Below are 25416 nucleotides of genomic sequence, written 5' to 3' on the forward strand. Positions count from 1 at the left end.
CTCTGACAAGGCAGATGATCAATCCTATGCTCCCCTAATCATCCTCCTGTTCTTCACATGCGGAACACCTTGGAATGTTCCTTAATCCTTTCAGCCAAGGTTTAATCATGTCCCCTTCCAGCTCTCCTAAGTCTATTTGTAATCTCCATTCTGGCTCTCAAAAGTCTTGTCTGATCCTTGCTGTCTAACCCTTAAGTATACTTCTCTCTTCTTGACTGATGTTTCATATCTCATGGTTCCTTCACCCTACCATCCTTTCCCTGCCTCAATAGTACAAAATGTATTCAGAACCCCATTCAAATGCTCCCTAAACAACCTCCACATTTCCGTTGTGCATTTCCCTGAGTATATTCGTTCCCAGTTTATGCTCCCAGGTTCCTGCCTCATAGCATCATAATTCACCCTTCCCCAGCTAAATACTTTTCCGTGCCGCTTGCTCCAATCCGGTCCAAGGCTATGCTGAAGGCCAGGAAGTTGTGGGCACTATTTCCAAAATGCTCACCCACTGAGAGATCTGTCACCTGTCCAGTCATACCTAATATTAGATCCAGTATAACTTCTCTTGTCAGCCTGTCTATATACTGTGTCAAGTATCCTTCCTGGACTCACTGAACAAATCCACCGGATTTGAACCTTTTGCACGAAGGAGAGTCAATAATAGAGAAGCGGAAGTCACCCTTGACAAACAACCCTGTTATTTTTGCACCTTACCAAAATCTGCCTCCCAACTGTACTTCAGTGAATCTTTTGCTATTGAGGGGTCTTTAGAATACTCCCAAAAGAATGATTGTTCCCTTCCTATGTGTGACTTCCACCCACACTGACACAGTCGACAATTCCTCCAGAGCATCCTTTCTGCCATAGTGATACTATCCCTTATTACCAATGCCACCCTCCTCTCTCCTCTTTCATCTCTTTCTCTGTCCTTTGAAACATCTAAATACCAGAACATCCAGCAGCCAGTCCTGCCTCTGTCATGGGCACAACTTTGTAGTTTCATGTTCTGACCAGTTCTAAATTCATCGACCTTGTCCTGATATTTCTCATGGCACTTCAGAATAGTAAAGATTTTTTTGTTCTTTGGAATTGTATTTTACTTCATATTTAACATTTTGCATTGAATTACTATATGATTACACTGTGATGTTTATTTCTGTTGAAGTGTCAAAACAAGTAGTTAATAGAGAGATAATATAACAACAGTAATTAGTTATAGTGTTTGTTCACTTTGCTGTTTTGAAGTTCTGGTTCTCGAATAGTTCTCAGATTCTCCATCCTTACATGAAATTTTCTGTTATATGTTTCTTTGAGATCTTCCAAGGTATTTTGAAAATTAACTTTCTAGTTAATAAAAATATCAGTGCCATATGTTAAACCCTTAAAATGGTATCAGCTAGCACTTTAAATTGCAGAGCAGGCTTTTGGCTGGGACAGTAATAATTTTAAAATGATCAATATTTTGGAATTTCTAGATTGGTAATGAAGGGCTAGCCACTGATTTGCCTGATGACACTGAAGAGGCTTTGAAAGAGTTTGATTTCTTAGTATCTGCTGAAGATGGTGAAGGAGCTGGGGAAGCTCGAAGCTCTGGCGATGGAACAGAATGGGGTAAGGAAATTTGTAAAGTTGATAACTAATTGCACATGCCTGGCCATTGTGTTGTGTGCGATATTGTATTTATTAATGTTCATCTAAGTTCCAATTAGTCTTCTGGCAGTGTTACCAATAGTTTTATAATTAGATCTTCGGCATTGATTTAGTGTAATGTGACATGATTGAGTTTATTTGCTGTGTCACAGAAAGATGAAAAGTTCTAGAGTTTTTCTTTACATTTCAGCTTCATTAAAGTCAAGAAATTGTGCTTGTATTGAAACAATCAGAGGGTTTAACATTTGTACTCCAGCATTAATATTTTTATGCAAACAATCATCAGTTTCATGAAAAGTTTCCCTTCTTCATAAGATTCAGCTTCACTTCCAGTTTCTTGAGTAATGATATAGCTTGTACAATGTGTGTCATCACCTGTGTATACACAGTCTGGGCAAGATTATGGCTTGGGTTGATAGTGGCCTGTGATGACCATCTCCAAGTAGAAAACCTGATATGACATTCATTGCTGCTACTGTCTTATGATTCCCAACATGATTTGGGAGGAGGTTTAATCATTATTAGGTGGGATCAGCTATGTAACTGTTGTGACTAGAGCAAATTAGAGTCCAGGACAATTGGATCATTTTCTAAATTTACAGCATCTACAAGGCGTCACCATAATACAGCATGGAAACAGGCCCTTTGCACCAAGTGGACAATGCTAACTGCAGCAGCCACTCTAGCAGGCTCCAGTTGCCAGTGTTCAGCCCATAACCCTTGAAGCATCCTGTCACCTTCCCCTCTTCTCCCCAAGTACCTTTCCAGATGTATTTTTATAATTGTACCTGCCTCAACCACTTCCCCTACTGTCACTTCAGGTACTCAGTACCTTCTATGTAAAGAAGTTACTTCTCAGGTCTCTTAAAACTCTCTCCTCTTATCTTGTATCAGTGCCCTATAGTTTTGATTCCCTAACCCTGAGGAAAGATGATGAATATTCAGCTCATTCATAATCTTCATAATATTATAAACTTCTGTTAGATCACCCCTCATTCTTCTGTGGTCCAGGGAATAAAAATCTAATGTGGCCAATCTCTCTCTATAAATCAGGCCCTGTAGTCCGTATGGCATTCTTGAAAATCTGTTCTGCACTCTTTCCACTTGACAATATCTTTCCTGTAACAGTGTGACCAAAATTGTATACAAAACCTCACCATCAACTTGTTTAACTGTAATATAATGTCCTTGCTCCTAAACTCAATCTCCTGATTGGAGAAGGCCAGCATTCTAAATGCCTTTTTCACCACCCGGTCAACTTGTGCAGCCCCTTTCGGTAAGCTGTGTGTTTGTACTTCCAGGTCCCTCTATTCTACAACACTCATCAGTACCCTGGCATTCACTGTATAAGTCTTACTCTGGGTTGAATGTCCAAAATGCATCATCTCATAAATATCAGAGTTGAAATCCATTTGCAATTCCTCAGTCCATCTCCGTAACTGAACAAGGTTGCTTTGGAATTCATTGTAATCTGCTTCATTATCAACAAGAACCCCTAATGTGGTATCATCAGCAAACTTGCTAAACATGCCATGTACATTCACATCCAAATCATTTACTTAAATAATCAATAACAGAGGTCCGTACACTGACGCACCCCATGAGTCACAAGTCTTCAGTCGGAGAATTGACCTTTAACCATCACTCTCTTGCTTCCTCTCATCAAGCCAATTCTGAATCTACTTCACTAGCTCCCCTTGAATCCAAGTGACCTAAACCTTCCAAATCAGCTTGCCATGCAGGACATTGATAAAGGCCTCACTAAAGTCCAGGTAGACAATATCCTCTGTCCTACCTTTAATTTCAGTTGCAAGAGAAACTCTGTGAACCCTTTGCAATTACCTGATTTTCTGTATTAATTACTCATAAAATGTAGTTTGATCTTCATCTAAGCCACAATAATAGACAAACACAATCTGCCTAAACTAATAAAGCACTAACAATTGTACTACTTCTCGTCAATATTGAATGTACCACTTAAACAATCACAGTATAAGTTCCAAAAGGTATGTGAACCTCTGGGGTAATGCCTTCTACAAAAGCTATTTGGAGTCATGTGTTCCAATCAATGAGATGAGGTTAGAGGTGTGGGTTGCAGAGGTGCCATGCTGTATAAAAAAGACAGTCAGGTTACTGACAGAGCCTCCTCTTCTCAAGAAAGATCTGTTTATGTGCACCATGCCTTCATTAAGGCAAGAAGAATTTTAGAGATGCATAAAGCTGGAAAAGGCTACAAAAGATTTTCTAAAGATCTGAGTGTTCATCAGTCTACAGTAAGAGAAACTGTCTACAAATGGAGCAAATTCAGTACTGTTGCTACTCTCCTTAGGAGTGGGCATCCTGCAAAAATGCAACGTGGAATGTTGAAGGAGGTGAAAAAGAACCCAAGGATAACAGCAAAAAACCTGCAGACATCTCTAGAACTTGTAAAGTCTTTGTTCACGTGTCCACTATAAGAAGAGCGCAGAACAAGAATGGTGTTCAAGGGAGGACACCACAGAGGAAACCAGTGATCTCCAAAACAAAACATTGCTGCATATCTTAAGTTTGCAAAAGACCACCTGGATGTTCCACAATGCTTCTGGGACAGTGTTCTGTGGGCAGATGAGACAAAAGTTGAACTTTTTCGCAGAAATGCAGATTGTTTCTGTTTGGAGGAAAAAGGGCACTGCATGCCAACACAAAAACATCATCCCAACTGTGAAGCATGGTGGAAAGAGCATCATGGTTTGGGGCTGATATGCTGCCTCAGGGCCTGGACAGTCATTGAGGAAGCAATTAATTCAAAATTGTATCAAGACATTTTATAAGAGAATGTTAGGGTAGTGGTACCTCACCTGAAGCTTAATAGAAGTTGGATGATGCAACAAAACAATGAACCGAAACAGAAGAGCAAATCAACAACAGTATGGTTTAAAAAGAATAACATTTGTGTTTTCGAATGACCAAGTCAAGAGTCCAGACCTTAAACCAGTTGAGATGCCGTGGCATGTGCTGAAGAGGACTGTCCTTGTAAGGTATCCCAGAAATATTGATGAATTGAAACAGTTTTGTATGAAGGAATGGTCTAAAATTCCTCCTTGCCGTTGTGCAAGTTTGATTAGCCATTACAGGAAATGTTTGGTGGAGGTTATTGCTGCTAAATGAGTTACTAAATACAAGGGTTTGCTTACTTAAACTGTGATTAAACAGTGTGTTCAATAAAGGCATGAAAAGTACAATTGTGTGTGTGTTTATTAAGACAATAGACAATAGGTGCAGAAGTAGACCATTCAGCCCTTCGAGCCTGCACCGCCATTTTGAGATCATGGCTGATCATCTACTATCAATACCCGGTTCCTGCCTTGTTCCCATATCCCTTGATTCCCCTATCCATAAGATACCTATCTAGCTCCTTCTTGAAAGCATCCAGAGAATTGGCCTTCACTGCCTTCCGAGGCAGTGCATTCCAGACCCCCACAACTCTTTGGGAGAAGAAGTTTTTCCTTAACTCTGTCCTAAATGACCTACCCCTTATTCTCAAACCATGCCCTCTGGTACTGGACTCTCCCAGCATCTGGAACATATTTCCTGCCTCTATCTTGTCCAATCCCTTAATAATCTTATATGTTGCAATCAGATCCCCTCTCAATCTCCTTAATTCCAGCGTGTACAAGCCCAGTCTCTCTAACCTCTCTGCGTAAGACAGTCCTGACATCCCAGGAATTAACCTCGTGAATCTATGCTGCACTTCCTCTACAGCCAGGATGTCCTTCCTTAACCCTGGAGACCAAAACTGTACACAATACTCCAGGTGTGGTCTCACGAGGGCCCTGTACAAATGCAAGAGGATTTCCTTGCTCTTGTACTCAATTCCCTTTGTAATAAAGGCCAACATTCCATTAGCCTTCTTCACTGGCTGCTGCACTTGCTCATTCACCTTCAGTGACTGATGAACAAGGACTCCTAGATCTCTTTGTATTTCTCCCTTACCTAACTCTACACCGCTCAGATAATAATCTGCCTTCCTGTTCTTACTCCCAAAGTGGATAACCTCACACTTATTCACATTAAACGTCATCTGCCAAGTAGCTGCCCACTCACCCAGCCTATCCAAGTCACCCTGAATTCTCCTAACATCCTCATCACACGTCACACTGCCACTCAGCTTAGTATCATCAGCAAACTTGCTGATGTTATTCTCAATGCCTTCATCTAAATCGTTGACGTAAATCGTAAACAGCTGTGGTCCCAATACTGAGCCCTGTGGCACCCCACTAGTCACCACCTGCCATTCCGAGAAACACCCATTCACTGCTACCCTTTGCTTTCTATCTGCCAACCAGTTTTCTATCCATGACAATGTCTTCCCCCCAATGCCATGAGCTTTGATTTTACCCACCAATCTCCCATGTGGGACCTTATCAAATGCCTTCTGAAAATTAGTGTAGGCTAATTGTGTTTCTCAATTATTATGACTTAGATGAAGATTGAACCATATTTTATGAGTAATTAATGCAGAAAACCAGGTAATTGCAAAGAGTTCACAAACATTTTCTTGCAGCTCTTCAGTTATTTCTTTGAAAAATTCCAAAAGGTCCATCAGACATGAACTCCCAGAAAACAGTGCTGATTATTCTGATCAGACCTTGATTATCCAAGTAGCACACAAAATGCTGGAGTTTTGACTATCCAAGTGCTGATAGATTTTATCTCTGTGAATTCCCTCCAGTAACTTCCTTCAACTGAAGTCAGACTCAATGTCCTGTACATTCCTGGTCTGTCCTGGCTACCCTTCTTGAACAGTGGAACAACAATAGCCAGCCTTCAGTCTTCTGAAGCTTTTCCAATGGCTGATGACTAAGCAAATGTCTCTTTCAAAGGCTTCCACAATTTCTTCCCTGAACTCCGATGAGGTCAGGAAGTGTGCTTGATAAACTTCAGGATTTGCCTAACTTAATGTGCTTCAAAACTGCGTATACAGTATTTCCTTCCTTGCGATATGCATATGATACAAGACTTCACTTATTACCTTAATTTCTGTGGTATCTATGATATTCTCCTTGGTATACACTGAAGGGAAATAGACATTAAACATCTCAGCCATCAATGTGTGCTGCTGACAGATATGGTCTGGATGATGTTTCAAAGGATCTACCGTAATATCTCCCTTGTCACCCCTTTACTGTTAATATAACTGAAGATCCTCCTTTCCACAACCTGGAACCTTTCCCACTTAGCTGGCTTCAACTATCACCTTCAAGTTGCTCCTATTTTCCAGTCCTGAACAACTGTCTTAGCCCAAGACATCAGCTGTGAGCACCTGCAGAATCTCTTGTGTTTAACTTTAATCCTCTCTGCCAAGTCCATCTAATGGCTTCTGGGCACTTATAAGCTTCCACTTGCTATATGTTCCTTTGCTTTTAAATAATCACCTGGTCAACCCAGTTAAATCCCACCTTAATGTCCTCAAAATTAGCCTTGTTCTAGTTCAGGTCTTTAACCTATGGAGTTGTTCTTCTTCCATAACTATTTGAAAACTCATCGAATTGTGGTCACAGAGCCCAAAGTGCTCTCCAACTGCTATTTCAGTTACTTTGTCCACCTTATTCCGTAAGAAGAGGTCCAGTATTGCACCTTCCCAAGTAGGTTCCTCTATATATTATTTAAAGGAAATTCTTGGACCCACTGAACATATTCTGCCCCACCCAATCCTTTTATATTCTGAGTGGCCCTATCTATATCATGAAAATGGAAATCTCCTACTGGCAATAGCCTATTATTCTCACAACTATGTGCACACTTTTAACTCATCTGCTCCTCAAGCTCCTGTTGACTATTGGGTGGCAGGGGCGGGGGGCAGGTCTGTAATAGAGCACTACAAAGCTGACCATCCCTGTCTTACTTTTAGGATCAACCCAAATGGCATTATTAGATGGTTCCCCAAGAAGAAGGAAGAAAGCAAATTATAAGCCAGTGGTTTGCAAGATGTTGGATTCAATTGTGAAGCATGAGGTCTCTGGGTACTTGGAGGCACTTGATAAAATAAGCCAAAATCAATTTGGTTGACTTGAGGGAAGATCTTGTTTGACAAATATATTGGAATTCTTTGAAGAAATAAGAAACAGGATAGACAAAGGAGAATAAGTGGATATTGTGCACTTGGATTTTCAGAAGGCCTTTGACAAGGTGCTGCACACAAAACTGTTTAACAAGATAAAAGAAACTAGCATGGATAGAGGATTGGCTGATTGGCAGGAGGTAAAGAGTGGAAATAAAGGGAACTTTTCTCGTTGGTGACGAGTGGTGTTCTGCAGGGGTCAATGTTGGGACCACTTACTTCTTTTTATGTTAATGCCAGTGATTTGGATGACATAATTGATGGCTTTGTGGCCAGGTTTGTGGATTATATGAAGATAAGTGGAGGGGTAGGTTGTGTTGAGGAAGCAGCGAAGCTGCAGAGGGACTGGGCCAGATTGGGAAAGTGGACAAAGAAGTGGCAGATGGAATATGTCAGGAAGTTACAGTCATGCTCTTTGGTGGAAGGAACAAAAGTATAGACTATTTTCTAAACAGGTAGAAAATTCAAAAATTCGAGGTGCAAGGGGACTTGAGAGCTCTCATGCAGGATTCCTTAAAGGTTAACTTGCAGGTTGAGTTGGTGATGAGGAAAGGAGATACAGCATTAGCATTAATTTTGAGAAGACTAGAATATAAAAGCAAGGATGTAATGCTGAGGCTTTAAGGCACTACTGAAGACTCACTTGGAATGGTGTGAGTAGTTTTGGGCCCCTTATCTAAGTAAGGATGTGCTGACTTTGGAGAGAGTTCAGAGGAGGTTCACAAGAAAGATTCCAGGAATGAAAGAGTTATTTTATGAGAAGCATTTGATGGCTTCAGGTCTGTACTCCCTGGAAGAATGGGGAGGTGGGGAATCTCATTGAAACATCGAATGTTGTGAGGCCTAGATAGAGTGGATATGGAGAGGATGCTTGTTATGGTGGGGGAGTCTAGGATGAGAGGGCACACTGTCGGAATAGAGGGATGTCCATCTTGAATGGATATGAGGTGGAATTTCTTTAGCAAGAGAGTGGTGAATCCAGAATTCATTGCCACAAACTTGAGGAGTCCACATCATTGGATGTACTTAAGGTGGAGATTGATAGGTAGACTTGATTAGTCAGGGCATGAGAGGTTCGAGGTAGATGGCAGGCGAATGGGGTGAGGGGGAAAATGGTTTAACAGTCACACCTTTGGTACCTTCATCTTATTTATGAAAATTATGAATTGTTGAGCCCTTACATCCCCGTGGCATACCACTCAAGAGACTTAATTCTAGGCTGCAAGAGAAAGATACAAAATACACAAATGCTGGAGGAACTCAGCTGTTCAAGCTGCATTTATTGAAAGGAATAAAGAGTCAGCATTTCAGGCCAAAACTGCCACAGTCCAGGTGTTAAAGTTGAATCTGAATAAAACTCGGGAGACCAGCTTCTTCTCGACACCACAGTTTATTGTGCACTCTCCTGCAGGAGTTTGAGACCCAGTTGTCAAAGGGAAGGCATGTCAGTGCTGCCGACCATCTGACAAGTGGACTGCCTTAGTCAGGTTACAGCCGTATATTTATACATAGTAAGCCCCATACATTACTATTGCAAGATGTTACTTGAACTGGTAAGCCCACCAAGTCTGTTGACCAAGTCTTAGATAAGAGAATCTGCTAAATCAAGGTTTGATTATAGATGGATGTACTGTCCAGTCCTTATCAGTGGTCCTCCCTTCCTCTAGACAAACGAGGGTACAATATCATTTATCAATTCTCAATGTCTCTCTGCTAATTAAGAGAGAACTAGCAAAAGCCAGCTTTTTTAACTAACTGCTGAAGACAGAGTTTACTTCAGTTCTAAATTTCCTGTTCAGTCCCAATTATTCTTTTAGCCAGAGGTTACTTAGGTTCAGAATGATTTTTTATATATCTTAAATTCCTCATTCCCTCCTTTTTATCATTTCATGATAACTCTCAGGGCCCAAAGGTTACAATTGGATCCCATGCCTGAAGCAGCTAGCCACCAGTGGCTACAAGCATCGCAATACAAGAATAACAGCAATTACAATAAGTACAATACTTCCATAATGTAATAGTATACCACCGATCTCCCCGAAGAAGCTCCCAAACGACCACCATCCTGTCCCACTGCCAAACCCATGCAACCTCTGTCCTACATTATGAATCTTTTGTATTTCCTGGGTTATATGCTCAGAAAGGGACGATATGTTACTAGATTCATGGGATATGTAGGTACAGCATCCTTTTCCTATAATGCCGCATGTTCCTCCTTTCTCTGCCAGAATGAAATCAAGAGCCATCTGGTTCTGTAAGACTGTTTGCTGGATTGCAATCATTGCAGCGGATATTTCTGTTACTTGGGCCTGTGTTTCTGTCAGGGCCACTGCAGTATCATTGGCCAGCTCCTCAAGTGCTGTTGCTAAATTGATTGTCTTTCGTGAATTCCTGGCTACTCCATAGGAGGGAAAAACAATTATTAAAAATCTTTCAGTCTCAGTTATACCTCTCCGCGGCCTGTTTGAATGGAGGTGCTCCTGCAGCTGGGCCATGACTCTCAGGTGGGGTACTGAATATGCTAGATAATAACAACTGGTCCACCCTTTGCTGGGACTTTGTGGATCCCATCTACTGGCAGTTTCCCTTGGGAGCCATACAAAGGCCAGATTTCCAGACACCCAGTGGGTGCCAATTACTGGTCGGGGAGGGTCTGCAGTGGTATAGGTGGTGCAGCTGCTATTTCCCAGAAAAACTGCATCTTCCCCTCCTTGGAATTTACAGTATCAGGTGGCATTTACTACTCCACTGCTGGGCACCTGCAAGTATGGTCAGGATGCATGTTTCCCAGTATAGGAAGTTCAGTTTGGTGGGGGCCTGAGATGCTATCCCTCAAAACACTGACAGCCACAGTGTTCTCTGACTGGACCAGAGTTCGTCACCTCACTTCCCCAGGTGTTATTTGAGAAAGCCCAGGCTGAGAGTTCCTCTCTCTGGTTGAGCGGGATTACTGACATTGGGATCATAGTTTTACCATGCTGCGGAATTTCGGCACAAACCCAGCAGGCCCCTCGTTCTACCTGTTTGGCATAGGTGTGACAGAGAGACAGAAAGGTGTTAACATGGGGGTCCCTGGATGCTGGGGTGAGCCCTCTCAAAGACATAAACACGAACACCACTATCAACTGGTACATTTTCCTTCAGTCCAAGAGAGTCCTTCTGCTCAATTCCTTTAGTAACACGTTTACAGTCTGTTCGATGTATCCACCAAGATTGCCCATTCAGTTTCACAGCCGTGGGAGTGGTCAGTAACATCTGGCCCTCTCTACCGAGGTCCGAGTTTCCCTCAATCCCAGTTCTTGATCAGAACAAAATTCCCAGGTTCTATGGTGGGATAGTCACTCCTCTCTGCGGGATAGTTCTCTTCCTTGTAAGCCTGTCGTACCTGTGAATTTAATGTTTGGTTAGTTGGCATATATATTTCCCCATCTCTTCCCCTTGGGTAGGCATATCCAATTTTGCTGGTAGAATTTCTGGGAGCATGGTACACAACATCTTGGTCCCCAGGATGTCCTCATGGGTCGTCCATAAATGATTTCAACTGGTGACAACCCTGTTTTCCCCTGTGGGGTAACTAACCCTCATGTGGAATAGGGCTAATGGTAGGACCTTCAACCAAGTGAGTCCAGTTTCCGCTGTTAGTTTGGCCAATTTACTCTTCAGAGTGCCATTGGCTCTTTCCACTATGCCAACGGCCCGTGGGTGGTGTACACAGTGAAATTGTTGCTTGATAGCTGGTTCGTTACTTACTCCTTCCTTTACTTTCACCACAAAGTGTGGGCCATCGTCAGAGCTCAGCAGCTCTGGCAGGCTGTACCTGGGAATTATTTCCCGTAATAATACTTTCATAACAGTCATAGCAGTATTATTGGTAGTTAGAATAGCTTCAATCCATCTATTAAACACATCTAAAATAACTAAGCAGTATCTATAGCAATGTACTCTAGGCAATTCAGTAAAATCAACTTGTAGATATTGGTAAAAACTGTGCCAGAACACAAACCTGTCCCACTGGGGTGATCCAAATACCTAAGCTGGGGTCTTTTCTGGCACCCCATCTGGGACCACAGTTTGCGCTCCTTCTCAGAGGCGTCCCCCTGAAAAGTACGTACCTCCCACATGTCACAAAGGTTGCTTGACAGGAACCCGAGGGGACTACAACTACCTAGGATTGTGCTGCACTTTTCGATGTCTTGTCCACCAAAGCATTGCCTTTAGTGACTGGGTCAGGAATGCGGGTGTGGGCTGCACATTTGATAATAGCCAAAACTTGGGGTAGCTGTAGAATGGTGAGAAAGTTGTTTACAAAGGTGGCATTACTAATGGGATGGCCAAACAAAGTCCGGAATCCCCATGTTTTCAAAGAGCCCCATAGTAATGTACAATTCCAAATGCATAACGGGAGTCTGTGTAAATATTCGCACTTTTGTCTGTTGCTAGGGTACAGGCACGAGTCAGAGCAAAAAGCTCAGCTTTCTGGGCGGAGACAGCTGCTTCAAAAGAGGCTTGCCCAATTACTTCATTGTCCTGTCATTATCATATAGCCAGAATATCGTTTCCCTGCTGGATCCACAAAAGAGCTTCCATCCTCATGAAACGTTGCCTTGGGCTTGAGGGAGTATTGCAGAATGGATGGGAGAGTCTGTCCTCCTTTCATGGTGATCCGGACGTTGGGGGGGGGAGGGGGGAGCAGTTGGTGCGGCCAGCTTCATGGCCTGAAATTGCCCGGAGATGGGATACAACGTCTTGGGTTTGGTCAATATTTAAAACTCCTTCCAGTATCAGAGTTGGCCCACGGGCAAATCTTGCCAATCTCCCTTGCTGCTGGAGGCTTGTTTCGTCAGGGTGTTGGCAAGGAACCCTAGGCTCTTTGGCTTGAACCTAGGGCAAACCCTAACGGTGGTGTGGGGAGCCACCAGTCCTGTCTGTTGCCAGAGGAAATCTGGAACTTTGGCCAGTAATGCACTGCCCTCCCTTCCTTTAATCTCTCCGGTCACCGTGACTGGGAACTTCTGTCCCTCGAGGGATGCATAATATTTGCTTTCCTCAGTGGCGCACCCCGTAGGGTCATAGCACAGGGTCACATGGGGGTCAACTACTGGCAGAGGGGATTCAGATGAAATGAAGTCCAGATTAAGTGCCCACCACTGGGGGGTTGGTAACTGGGGAAGCTGTTGATTGTTCACTAGTCCCAGGGTGATACCCTTGTCTGTGCATAGAATCTTGACTTCCAACGGATAGAGCAAGTCTCTCCCTGCTAGATGATGTCCCAGACTGGTGGTGACTGTAAATGAAACCTCACACTGGGTCCTCCTGGAATTCCACCTGCAGTGGCTGGGTACGTGAATACGTACGTTTCGTGCCTTCGAACCCAAACAGAGTGATTATAGCGTCTGATAGCTGGAATCCCTTTTCCGATACTATTTCCTGATCAAGAGTGGATGTGGCTGCCCCCGTATCAATCATAAATGGAATTGGAATTCCAGCAACTTGCAATATTACATTGGGCTCTTCCTGAGGGGTGGTACTCATGGTAGGAAGCATCGTTGCTTGTCAATTTCTAAATGGGTTGTTGTCCTCATCTGTCACTTGGTAGGTTTTTGTTCCCATTTCTGATCCCCAGATATAGCCTGCTTGCATCCTTCTCGCTAAATATATTCACCTTTAATATTAGTCTCCTTCGGGGTTGATAGTGATTCGAAAGCCGGGTCTTAATAATATGTCAAAGCTCGTCGCATTCGATTTTGGTCATTGTCAGGCCAATCCATATTATTTGTTTTAATCATGTTGGCTAACTTAGTTGGTAAGCATTGGAGCAGTAGAGCATTAAACTGGGGGGATGGATTCCCATTATTAAAGGCTTGGTCTCCTGTGAAAGTGTCATAGTAGGCCACAAATCGCTCCCAATAGTTGGGTCTCAGGCTTGTGTTTGTATTCAAGTACTTTAGTAATGTTTACAGGTTGTTGGAGAGCCCTCTCCAAGGCTTGAATAATCTGTTCTGTCTGCTCATTCTCATTATGAATTCCCACCAATAACTCCTGATAGGTTTGGTATCTCAATTCTGCCTTCCATTTCTGCCCCTCATCAGCTGAGAGAATCATACAGCAGAGACTGAATAAATCTTGCAGGGTCGCATTAAACATTTGTGTAGTACTGTGGACATACTGAGCAAACTGTGCTGGTTTTTCTTTTCTATCTGGGGCCTGACTTGATGCTTCCAGGATGCATACACAGGAATTACTGAGGGCTGTGCCTCCTCCGCTGCTTGTGGATTAGGCAGCATTCGGGTGGGCACTTGTCTTTGTGGAACCATTACCTCTGGGGTATTATTGGATTCTTCCCTCCCTGTCTCGGAATAATCCTCGGTATTCCTTTTCCGGATCTCAGGATTTGGAGAGCCTCCTCTTCCCCGCTGCCGCTGTTTACCCGAGCGGCCACTGTATCTGAATACTGGGAGGATTGGGGTTTGGGAGCACTGGGTGCACTTGGCCCCTGGTAAGGTGGAGGTTGGTATGGTGGGTGCCCACTCCTCATCACGGTCACTGTCCTCAAACAAGGTTGGTATGCCAAACATGGGTTTGGTATCCCTTGTTTTCCTATTAGTTCGAACTGATGTTCCTGCCCTTCTCTCCTATCTAGGCCGCTCTTGGTTTGCTTACATTTTCCCGCTCTAGTTTTTGGTGCCCATCCACCCATTCACACTCCGCTTTTAGCATCTCCCAATTTTTTGGCATTCCTTCTGCCGTATATTCTTTGTCCTTTGTCCTTTGTCACAAGCATAATTCCTCCAACTTGCTAATAATGTACTGGTCCACTTTACATCTTCCTTATCCTTACATTCCTTTATCAGCAATTTCCACTTCCTTCCACAGTTCTTTTTCCATATCACATTTACTGCTTGTTCACATGAGGTAATATCGCAGGCTCCCCCCAGTGGCCACATTTTGTTCCCCAATTTCTTATTCTGCGCTGCACTCAACATTTTGCAAATCTTTTGAGCAAGAAGATAGGATGTGAAAAAATAGGACCTATCAAGTGTGACATTGGGAAAGTGTGTAACGAAACAGAGGAAACAGCAGGGGTACTTAATGAATACTTCAGTATTCACTATGGAAAAGGATCTTGGTGATTGTAGTGCAGACTTGCAGCAGACTGAATAGTTTGAGCATATAGATATTTAGAAAGAAGATGTGCTGGAGCTTTTGGAAAGCATCAAGTTGGATAAGTTGCCTGGACCGGATGAGATGTACCCCAGGCTACTGTGGGAGGCGAGGGAGCAGATTGCTGAGCCTCTGGCGATGATCTTTGCATCATCAATGGGGATGGGAAAGGTTCTGGAGGATTGGAGGGTTGCGGATGTTGTTCCTTTATTCAAGAAAGGGAGTAGAGATAGACCAGTGAGTCTTACCTCAGTGGTTGGTAAGTTGATGGAGAAAATCCTGAGAGGCAGGATTTCTGATCATTTGGAAAGGTATAATATGATTAGGAATAGTCAGCATGGCTTTGTCAGGGGCAGGTTGTGCCTTACAAGCCTGACTGAATTTTTGAGGATGTGACTAAACACATTGATGAAGGAAGAGTAGTAGATGTAGTGTATATGGATTTCAGCAAGGCATTTGACAAGGTACCCCATGCCAGGCTTATTGAGAAAGGAGGCATGGGATTCAAGGGGACATTGCTTTGTGGATCCAGAACTGGCTTGCCCACAGAAGGCAAAGAGTGGTTGTAGACGGGTCATATTCTGCATAGAGGTTGGTGCCTCGGGGATCTGTTCTGGGACCCTCACTCTTCGTGATTTTTATAAATGACCTGGATGAGGAAGTGGAGGGATGGGTTAGTAAGTTTGCTGATGACACAAAGGTTGGAGGTGTTGTGGATAGTGTGGAGGGCTGTCAGAGGTTACAGTGGGTCAGTGATAAGATGCAAAACTGGGCTGAGAAGTGGCAGATGGTGTTCAACCCAGATAAGTGTGAAGTGGTTCATTTTGATAGGTCAAATATGATGGCAGAATATAGTATTAATGGTAAGACTCTTGGCAGTGTGGATCTTGGGGTTCGAGTCCGAGTCCATAGGACGCTCAAAGCTGTGGTTAAGAAGGCATATGGTCTATTGGCCTTCATTAATCGTGGAATTGAATTTAGGAGCCGAGAGGTAATATAGGACCCTGGTCAGACCACACTTGGAGTACTGTGCTCAGTTGTGGTCACCTACTACAGGAAGGATGTGGAAGCCATAGAAGGGGTGCAGCAGTGATTTACAAGGATGTTGCCTGGATTAGGGAGCATGCCTTATGAAAACAGGTTGAGTGAATGCGGCCTTTTCTCTTTGGAGCGACAGAGGATGAGAGGTGACCTGAGAGAGGTGTATAAGATAATGAGGGGCATTGATCGTGTGGATAGTCAGAGGCTTTTTCCCAGAGCTGAAATGGTTGCCACAAGAGGACACAGGTTTAAGGTGCTGGGGAGTAGGTACAGAGGTGATGTCGGGGATAAGTTTTTGACTCAGAGAGTGGTGAGTCCATGGAATGGGCTGCTGGAAATAGTGGTGGAGGCAGATACGATAGGGTCTTTTAAGAGACTTTTGGATAGGTACATGGAGCTTAGTAAAATAGAGGGCTATGGGGAATGCTAGTAATTTCTATGGTAGGGACATTTTCGGCACTACTTTATGGGCCAAAGGTCCTGTATTGTGCTGTAGGTTTTCTATGTTTCTATGTTTTTTCCTTGTCTGGAAATCTTTCACACATATTGGGTAGGGCTGTTCCTGGCCCACTCATATCAATTGACTGCAATTGACCCATGTTCTCTAAGTAATTTATCTGGCACAAGGCCTCCTGCTCAATCAATAAATTTACCCGGCTTGGTACCTGCTGCCCACTTAGTAATATTTTGCTTACCTTATACAAGTTTCCCGACGGATTCTTTCCTGATCCTGTCAAGGTATGCAATCAGCCTTGGGTAAGGGACCGTGCCTCCAAAGGAACTAACGGAGAGCGACAAAAGGTAAAATACCTATTGGGTACCTGGTCGGTCTCTGCAGTCCCCAGAGAGGTCTAGCCGCTTACTCAGCCAGTCTGCTTGGCACTCCCTATATTGGGATCCTGTTCGTGATGCCAAATGTTAAAGTTGAATCTGAATAAAACTTGGGAGACCAGCTTCTCATCACCACAGTTTATTGTGCACTCTCCTGCAGGAGTTTGAGACCCAGTTGACAAAGGGAAGGCATGTCAGTGCTGCCAACCATCTGACAAGTGGACTGCCTTAGTCAGGTTACAGCCGTATATTTATACATAGTAAGCCCCATACATTACTATTGCAAGATGTTGTTTGAACTGGTACGCCCACAAAGCAGTGCAAAATTTAATTACTTAGATAAGAAGTCCGCTAAATCAAGGTTTGATTACAGATGGATGTACTGCCCAGTCCTTATCATTTATTCCCTTTGCAAGGCCTTAATTACAGACAGATGTTGATTCCTGTCCTTATCAGTGAGTCCTCCCTTCCCCTAGACAAACGAGGGTACAATATCATTTATCAATTCTCAATGTCTGTCTGCTAATTAAGAAAGAACTAGCAAAAGCCAGCTTTTTTAACTAACTGCTGAAGACAGAGTTTACTTCAGTTCTAAATTTCCTGTTCAGTTCCAATTCTTCTTTTAGCCAGAGGTTACTTATGATTTTTTATATCCTCAGTTCCTCACAGGTGAAGAGTCTTGGCCTGAAACGTCAACTCATTATTTATTTCTATAGAGGCTGCCTGGTCTGCAGAGTTTCTCTAGCATTTGGTGTGTGTTGCTCTGGATTTCCAGCATCTTCAGAATCTGTTGTGTTTAACTTTAATGCTGCCTCCCAAGTACATCTCATGCCCCTTTACGAAACCTCCCACTTGCAATCTGTTCTTATTCTTTTAAATAGTCACCTAGTCAACCCAGTTAAATGTCCTCAAAATTGCCCATGCTCCAGTTCAGGTCTTTAATGTGTGGAACTGTTCTTTTTCCATAACTATTTTAAAAACTAATAAAATTGTGGTCACTGCGGCCAAAGTGCTCCCCTACCGCCACTTCAGTTACTTGGTCTACCTCATTCCCTAAGAAGGGGTCCAGTATTGTTCCTTCTCTATACTGTATATTACTTGTGGAAACTCTTGGACTCACTGAGCAAATTATGCCCTGCCTTGACCTTTTTTATTCTGGGTGGCCTTATCTAAATCAGGAAAATTGGCTGTCTTGCACTGGCTATATCCTACTTATCTCACAACTATGTGCAATATTTCAACTCATCTGCTCCTCAGATGGGGGGGGGGGCTGGAGGGCAGGTCTGGCAGTTCTATAATATAGCCTTACGAAGGTGACTGCCCCTTTCTAAATTTTAAGATCTACTTAAATGGCATTGCTTGGTGATTTCCTCAAGAATATCTTCCCTAAGCACTGCTGTTATTTCCTCTCATCAGCTTATACCCTTGAATGACATATGAAGGCAAAGGTTTAATTGTTGATGCTGCAGTAGTACTGACTAAACTTAACAGTGTCTATTTCAAAGCAGTCTGCTTGATTGGCACTTATTCACTACTCAATACAATTGCCCTTTACATCATTGACATACTTCAGCTATGGCATGTTTTACCTATAGATTGCAATTTGGGTATTCATTTTCAGCAGCTCTTTCTAAAACTGCCTTCATCACCAAGGAGGGCAGATATAAGGAAGGAGCAAGGAAGCTGAATCATGACCAAATCCTTTACCAGGTCTCGCAAATTCCTGGCTTGGATCTATAACGTCAGCTTTTCATCAACACTTGGTCAATGTTCTAAAACTTTTGGGATGCTTTGAACATGTGAATATAAACAGTTGAAAAGAAGGTCATTACCTTGAGGATAACCCAGCGACTGTTAACAATCAATCCTGTGTCCTGAAGATTTTTTTTAAGGAATAGTTTGACTAGTTGATTGTAAGTAGTGGTAAATGTAGTTTTTAGAAGGAAAATAAATTGCCAGCAGTTAGTGCTGTTTGTTTAAAGTTTGTGTTAATACTGTGCCTTGACCTTGGAAGTAAATTTTGCATTTTTCCCTTTGTAACTGTATGATGACCCACAATTCTGTAGCACATTATCTTTCTCCCCGCTATCTTGTTAAAATTCACCTCTTACACAAAATCTTTTGCAACAAAGTAATCATCATATCTCTTTGAACAAAGTGTCAGCATTTGAAGTTTTCAATTGTTTTAATTTTGCATAAATAATTGATTTGTATAAATAATATATAACATTCTAGGAAACCTCCAGATGCTTTTTCCATATGTATTCTATTTTTTTTCTTTAAGTTCTATCAATTGTCTAATTAATAGTAAATTAAATTAGTTTAATTCTGAACTTCTCTCTTGATTAATCTACATCTGCAAATCTGTGAATTACAGATGGTGATGAATTTGTGGTCTGTCTTAATAGTATTGGTAACCTTAGCCAAGGATTTTTAGGTATTTTGTTTTTGGCTGTTTATTAGAAAGTTCCAATTTAGATGAGATAGATGTGTTCAGGGGGTTCCAGGGTCAAACAGAAATCCTGAGTTCCAAGAGAAATGTATTTTAGCTTTTTGTCCAAAAAAAAACTTGAAATTTCTCTCAAGCTTTCTTAATTTTTAGCATTTATTCTTCTACTAGATTATTCCTCTTTAATACTTAAATGTATGAAGCTTTTTGGAACTGGACTGATTTGTGAAATCTACCTAGAGAACTATTACAAAGAAAAGAATGTAAAAATTAGGGGTTATGGTTATACTGATAGTTATCTTAACACTGACATTCAGTAGGATTGTGATTGAATGTTAACCTGAGCTTCAGTTCCCACTCTCCACCAAAATCATCCAGGGATTTGGCAAATATTGTTTTCCTTTCATAAGACCAAAAAAAAATACTTAGAGGTACAAAAATCCCAAGAACTCCGAATTATTTCTCTTCTATTGTTTATTCTCCATTTTCTTTTCTCCTCTAGTTCTAACATATTCTTGTTATTTGGGTTCTGAACATTTGTAATAGGCCTCCTGTTGGTTTATCAATGTCAAGAACAGGCTTTTTATCACAAAGCAATTATTTTTACCGTCAATAGGCAACAGTAAAAGAAATTTTAAAAAAGGAAAATATACAATTCACAAACTGTCAAAATATGATAAATTAATGAATAATAGTGAAACTAATCTGTGGATTATCATTTAGTAAACAGACGATACCTAGAGTGATCAAATGAAAGAGGGTTATTACTAATCTTGGCACATATTGATACTTGCCTTTGAGCAAGGTGAAAGGAGAACCTTTTTTGTGCGCTATCCAATTTATTGCTTGTAAGGGAAGGTGAGAGTGAAAATACTGATTAATGGTGCTTTGCTATATTGGCTACAATGGCATGGAATTGCAATAATCAAGTTCACATTGACCATTAAGAATAGCCTTTCCAAGAATAGGGCCTATAAACAAAGAGTAATTTGCTTTTAATTTTTTTTCATTTAAAATTGTTAAAATATTGTGTAATTATTCTTTCGTTATGTTTTAAACCACTAATCCACTTGAACTAGCAGCATTGATTGCTTGCATTCCAATTGGCTGATTTTTTTTCAATGATGTGCTGCATGTAGACAAAGATGACTTCTCACCATCTTCGGAGGTTTGGGCTGTAGACAAGGGACTAATGAGTAAACTGAAGGAACAGTACATGAAGGAGCGGAAAGGCAAGAAGGGGGTCAAGAGTAAGTGCAGATAATTCTTAACAATACAGTACAACCTTTCTTATCGACATAAATCTGTTTTACTCTCATTTCTTTTTCATTAATTTCTTTATTTTTTCCAGTACTTTCCTTTAAAACTTAAAACTGTAGATTAGGGGTGCAACGAACATTGGTAAGTGGGGTTTGAATTGTGGTGTGGAAGTCATATAGGCTGCATCTCTGAGAGTATAGTTCTATCTGGACTTTAAACATTCAGAAAATAATGATTCTTAAAATTTATATAGTCTTGAAATTATTCAGTTCATAAACTGACATTCTCCTTGTATTAGGCAGAACCAATTGGCAAGATTGCTTTATTTTGAAAAATATATGTACAGTATCGATTTAATTCTAAAATGATGCATTTGTACATTATAAACAGCTTGCCAACAAACTGTCAGAAAGTTCCAGAATTTTTGAATGTTTGTTGAAAGCTAAAACTTCAATAGGAGTTAAATTCAAAATGTAGAAAATTAAATTGCTGGTTCTATCATCTTTAATGTAGTGATATCAAGTGAAGTGTAAACTGTTTTACCTTCAGGTAAAGCTCAAATACCGCATATAGTACACAAGAACTAACATTGCATGTTAAACATTTTAAACTGCATGTTTCATTCCAGCAAGAAGTGCGCACACATTGATATAGTCTTGCAATTTTATTCCTAATGGATGCCCGTTTATGACTAATTCTTTTATCAAAGTAATTACAATGTTGGCTTTCTTAGAATTTGTCTTTGATATTAGAATAAAATCCTGTAAGAAACAAGGAAGATGCAGGGAGTGAATAATGTAATATTTAGTAATAGAGCCTCAAGCTTTTTAAATTTTATTGATTTTGGTAATTCAAAGTAAACTCTTCATTATTTGCTGCAGTGTTGATTGGAACTAGGATTATTGCTTCAGATATAACAGTTCAGGGGTGATGGGGATGGGTAGAGGTAGATAATATCAACTTTTAAGCAACTTGTAATAAACATAGACTTTAGGCCATATAATTTCATAATTACAATATTCAATAATGTTTTTAACAAATAGAATATATAATTCAGATTGAAAAACAATTTACCTCCATGTCATTGGCATTGAGGACATGAAGAAAATGTTTCAATTCTATATTATTATGCTGCCCATGTTCTTAAATCCTATCTATATGCTTCATATGTAGCTTTGGGAGAAAATTTTAACCTAAAGATTTGAAAAACAAGAAGAGTTCATATTTCGTATATTTTAAAATGTTGAATTGGTATTTTAACCTGCAAAGAGGATCATGAACACTGTGATTGTTTGGTTATGTTGGAGTAACTTTAGTTCTCAGTAAAGAAATCTTCTGAATAAGGCTGTGCTGCTATGAGTATCCAAACACATATTTCAAATACACAAATGCTAGAAATCAGAAACTAGTGTTCACTTGGATCACTGTGGAGGTGGATGAACAGGAGTTAATTCACAGGAATTATGTATTAATTGTGGAGAAGCATAATATTTCCTTTGACTCTAAACATGATTCTTTCTATCAGTTTTAAACTCTTATATGAATAGAATCAAAGAAGGTGACCATTACTAATTAATTGCTTGCAACTGATAAAAAAAAAACAATTAGGATCTAATTGCACAAAACTCTTCAATAAACTTATCTTTTTCAGTCTTGGTTTTCTCATTCTAGCTACCATATGTACTGATGATATTTTTAAATTTTCTGCCATTAATACTCAGTATGATATGTAGAATGCATAGCAAAAGAGGCTTGTTCTCATTATTGCATTTTTTTTCTGGCCACAGTTCCAGGCTTCACTTTAGAGAGAAATTAAAATTACAGTTTAGCAGCAATATGAAATTAGTGGCATTCATTTAATGGGATGGCGCATTGGTACATGATCTCAATACTATATCTGTGATATATCATAAGTAGAAAGAAGTGTGAAAATTTCAATTTAAGCAGTTGCCAATCCACCGGTTTATACTCAATCATCAACAAAGTGATGGTATGAGGTCTTGACTGTACTGTCGGAAGATCTATTAATCTCACAAATACTCAGTTGATTTTTACTAATACCACTTGCTTTTCACTCGTGGTCCAAACGTGGGTAAAAAAATCTAAGTTCTAGAGATGAAAGAAAAATGACTCTCCTTGACATTAAGACAATATTTTATGGAGAGCAGCATTAGGAGTCCTCTTAGCACTGATGTCAATGAAAGTTGAAGAGAAAGCTCCTCACTGGTGGGAATTGTATCTCACACTAATGATAGTGGTTGTGGCTGTTAATGATCATCTTCACAGACCCAGGACATTGCTACAAGAGCTAACAGTCACAACAATTTTAAATGGTTTGTTAATAACTTTCCTTCATACCATCATACGTGAGGATGTTCAGTGAGGATCATACAATATTTAATTCTATTTGCAGATCCTCCAAGAATGAAGCACTCTATAACTTCAAGTATTTTTAGCCAAAATATAGATCATAATATGTGCTAAGTAACGTTTGTCATATAAAAATGCCAAACATAGACTTTCTCCAACAGGTCAGAGTTGCTAGTCTTTTATTGATTTTCTGTTAGTCAACATTGACCAAAATCTGAACTAGCCACTGAAATGTTGTGGCTACAAGAGTAACTTAGATACTGGATCTCCTGCAGCAAGTGACTTGCTTCATTCAGCAATTCCTTTCACAATTGAGAGAGCATATAACAAGTGCAATGGGATATTATCCATTTGCCAGAGTAAATGCAGCTCCAAGAACATCCAAGGCAAAGCATCGTCTGTTTGGCACTCAAACCACTATTTGGAATATTCATAGTATGCACTACAGTGCCCACTCTATGGCTATAGTGGAGACTGACTTCAAAATGCAGTGCAGTTATTAGGGAAGGCTCCTCTTTCACCATTTCCTTCATTCGCCACCTTCATCAGCAAGAAGAAAAATGGCACCTGACACTTGGGATACCATCATCTGTGGGTTCCCTCAAGTTTTGCTCTTCTCTTGACTTGGGTAAACATGACCATTCCTTCATCATTCAGTCAAAATTCTTGAAATCCCTACCCAATCACAGCAGAAGATGGATAGTATATAGCCTTCTCAGTTATACCTTCATCCTAGAACTGAATGGAAAGAAAATTTACACATACTGTAAACTGAAACCCAATAGAAATTGAAGTTGCAGAGGACATCCATTTGTAGTTAACTTTAGCTAATCCAGCTAATATAAAGGAATTAACTCGGGAAGGTATTATGCAGTAATTCCTATTGATGTGGCATTGCAAAGCAGTTGGAAACTCATTTAACATTATATATTCTCTTTGGGAAGGATGGGGAAATGTCATATTGACATGGGTACTATAATATTTAAGGAGGAAAATCCCTTAATGGTGAATGAATAAACAAAGAGATATGTTGGATGTGGACACTTAATGGGTGGAATTTAAAAAATAGGAATAGACTTGAGGAAAATAGTGAGAGTTGCATATTGACTTCTGGTACACCTGCTAAGAGTCTTAATCTGTACAATTGTAGAATGAAACATAAAATACAATATGTAGATTTATTGGGTTTTTCTAACTCAAATAATGGATAAACAGATTAGTTCTCGTTGGAAATGTGAATATCTACTGTGTTCAATTTTTGTTTGCAGTAGTTTGTCCAGGAAACAATGGAGGGAAGCCATAGTACATTTAGCACTGAGTGAGGAGAAATAATTTTAGCTAACAGCATAATATTGCTGTTATAGTTCTAATAATAAAAACTTTTTGTTGAGAAAAGAGAAATGAATGAGTACATTAGTCATGATTTGGCAGTGGCATGGGAACTGGAGTGATTGGGCAGAGAAAGGGCAATTGCTATATACATAGATGTAGTGTGTAGTTTAGAAAGGGTTAAGACTTTAATTCTGGTAACATGGGCAAATTTGAAATGAGTGATGATTACAGGACTTGAGGGTATTATAGTTGAATGCACTCTATACTGAATAAGGTAGGTGCTCTTGTAGCCATACAGAGATTGGTGGGTATTCCGTGAGCATCAGTGAATCATGGCTGAAAGATCATAGTTGGGAGCTTAACATCCCAAGGATACACATTGTATCAAAAGGACAGACAGTTAGGCAGAGGGGATGGTTGGCTTTGTTGGTACAAAATGAAATCAAATCCTTTGAAAGAGGTGACATGGTATCAGAAGGTATAGAATCCTTGTGAGTAGAGTTAAGAAACTGCAAGGGTAAAAATACCTTGATTGGAGTTGTTTTCAGGCCTCCATACAAACCAGGATGTAGGGTACAAATTACAATGGGAGATAGAAAAGGCTATTATGATAGTCATGGGTATTTCAATATGCAGAATGATTAGGAAAATTAGGTTGGTGCTGGATCCCAAGAGAAGGAATTTGATGGCATTTTAGAGCACCTTCTGGTTGTGCCAAATAAGAAAAAGGCAAGTCTGGACTGGATGTTGTGTAATTAACCAGATTTGATTAGGGAAGTTAAGGTAAAGGAACCCTTAGGTACAGTGATCATAATATGACATAATTCACCCTGCAGTTTAAGAGGGAGTAGCCAAATTCAGATGTATCATTATTTACAGATGAGTAAAGGGAACTGTAGAGGCATGAGAGGAGCTGGCCAAAGTCGATTGGAAGGGTCACTAGCAGGGATGATGGCAGAACAGCAATGCCTGGAGTTTCTGGGAGCAATCGGAAGGCACAAGATAGGTAGATTCCAAAGAAGAAGTATTCTAAAGGGAGGATGAAGCAACTGGCTGACAAGGGAGATGGTGTGGTCGACCATGGGTACTGTGCCTCTGGTAGTCACTGGTTTGTCGAGCAGCATCGACTGGCTATTGAGGCTGATCCTGGAACGGTCGGCTCTGCCACAGTTGCTGCATGTGTAGGGCGCCGTGGAACTGTTGTCTGCTGTCCGCTGTGCTCTCC

The 25416-nt window shown here is 40.8% G+C and overlaps 1 protein-coding gene across 3 annotated transcripts in view; it reads left to right on the forward strand.

The window, feature by feature from the left end:
- Positions 1-25416, forward strand: part of strn3 (striatin, calmodulin binding protein 3) — a 186749-nt gene that overhangs the window by 89020 nt on the left and 72313 nt on the right. For 2 of the 3 annotated variants that reach the window (XM_073040069.1, XM_073040070.1), the window contains exon 7: positions 1473-1608. In XM_073040069.1, the coding sequence (XP_072896170.1) occupies positions 1473-1608 (136 nt within the window). Of the gene's footprint in view, positions 1-1472; positions 1609-20368; positions 20480-25416 lie in introns of all 3 variants that reach the window. The other variant, XM_073040068.1, reaches the window with a different exon arrangement.

This window comes from Hemitrygon akajei, chromosome 3 (assembly GCF_048418815.1).
Source record: "Hemitrygon akajei chromosome 3, sHemAka1.3, whole genome shotgun sequence".
Classification (NCBI taxonomy): Eukaryota; Metazoa; Chordata; class Chondrichthyes; order Myliobatiformes; family Dasyatidae; genus Hemitrygon; species Hemitrygon akajei.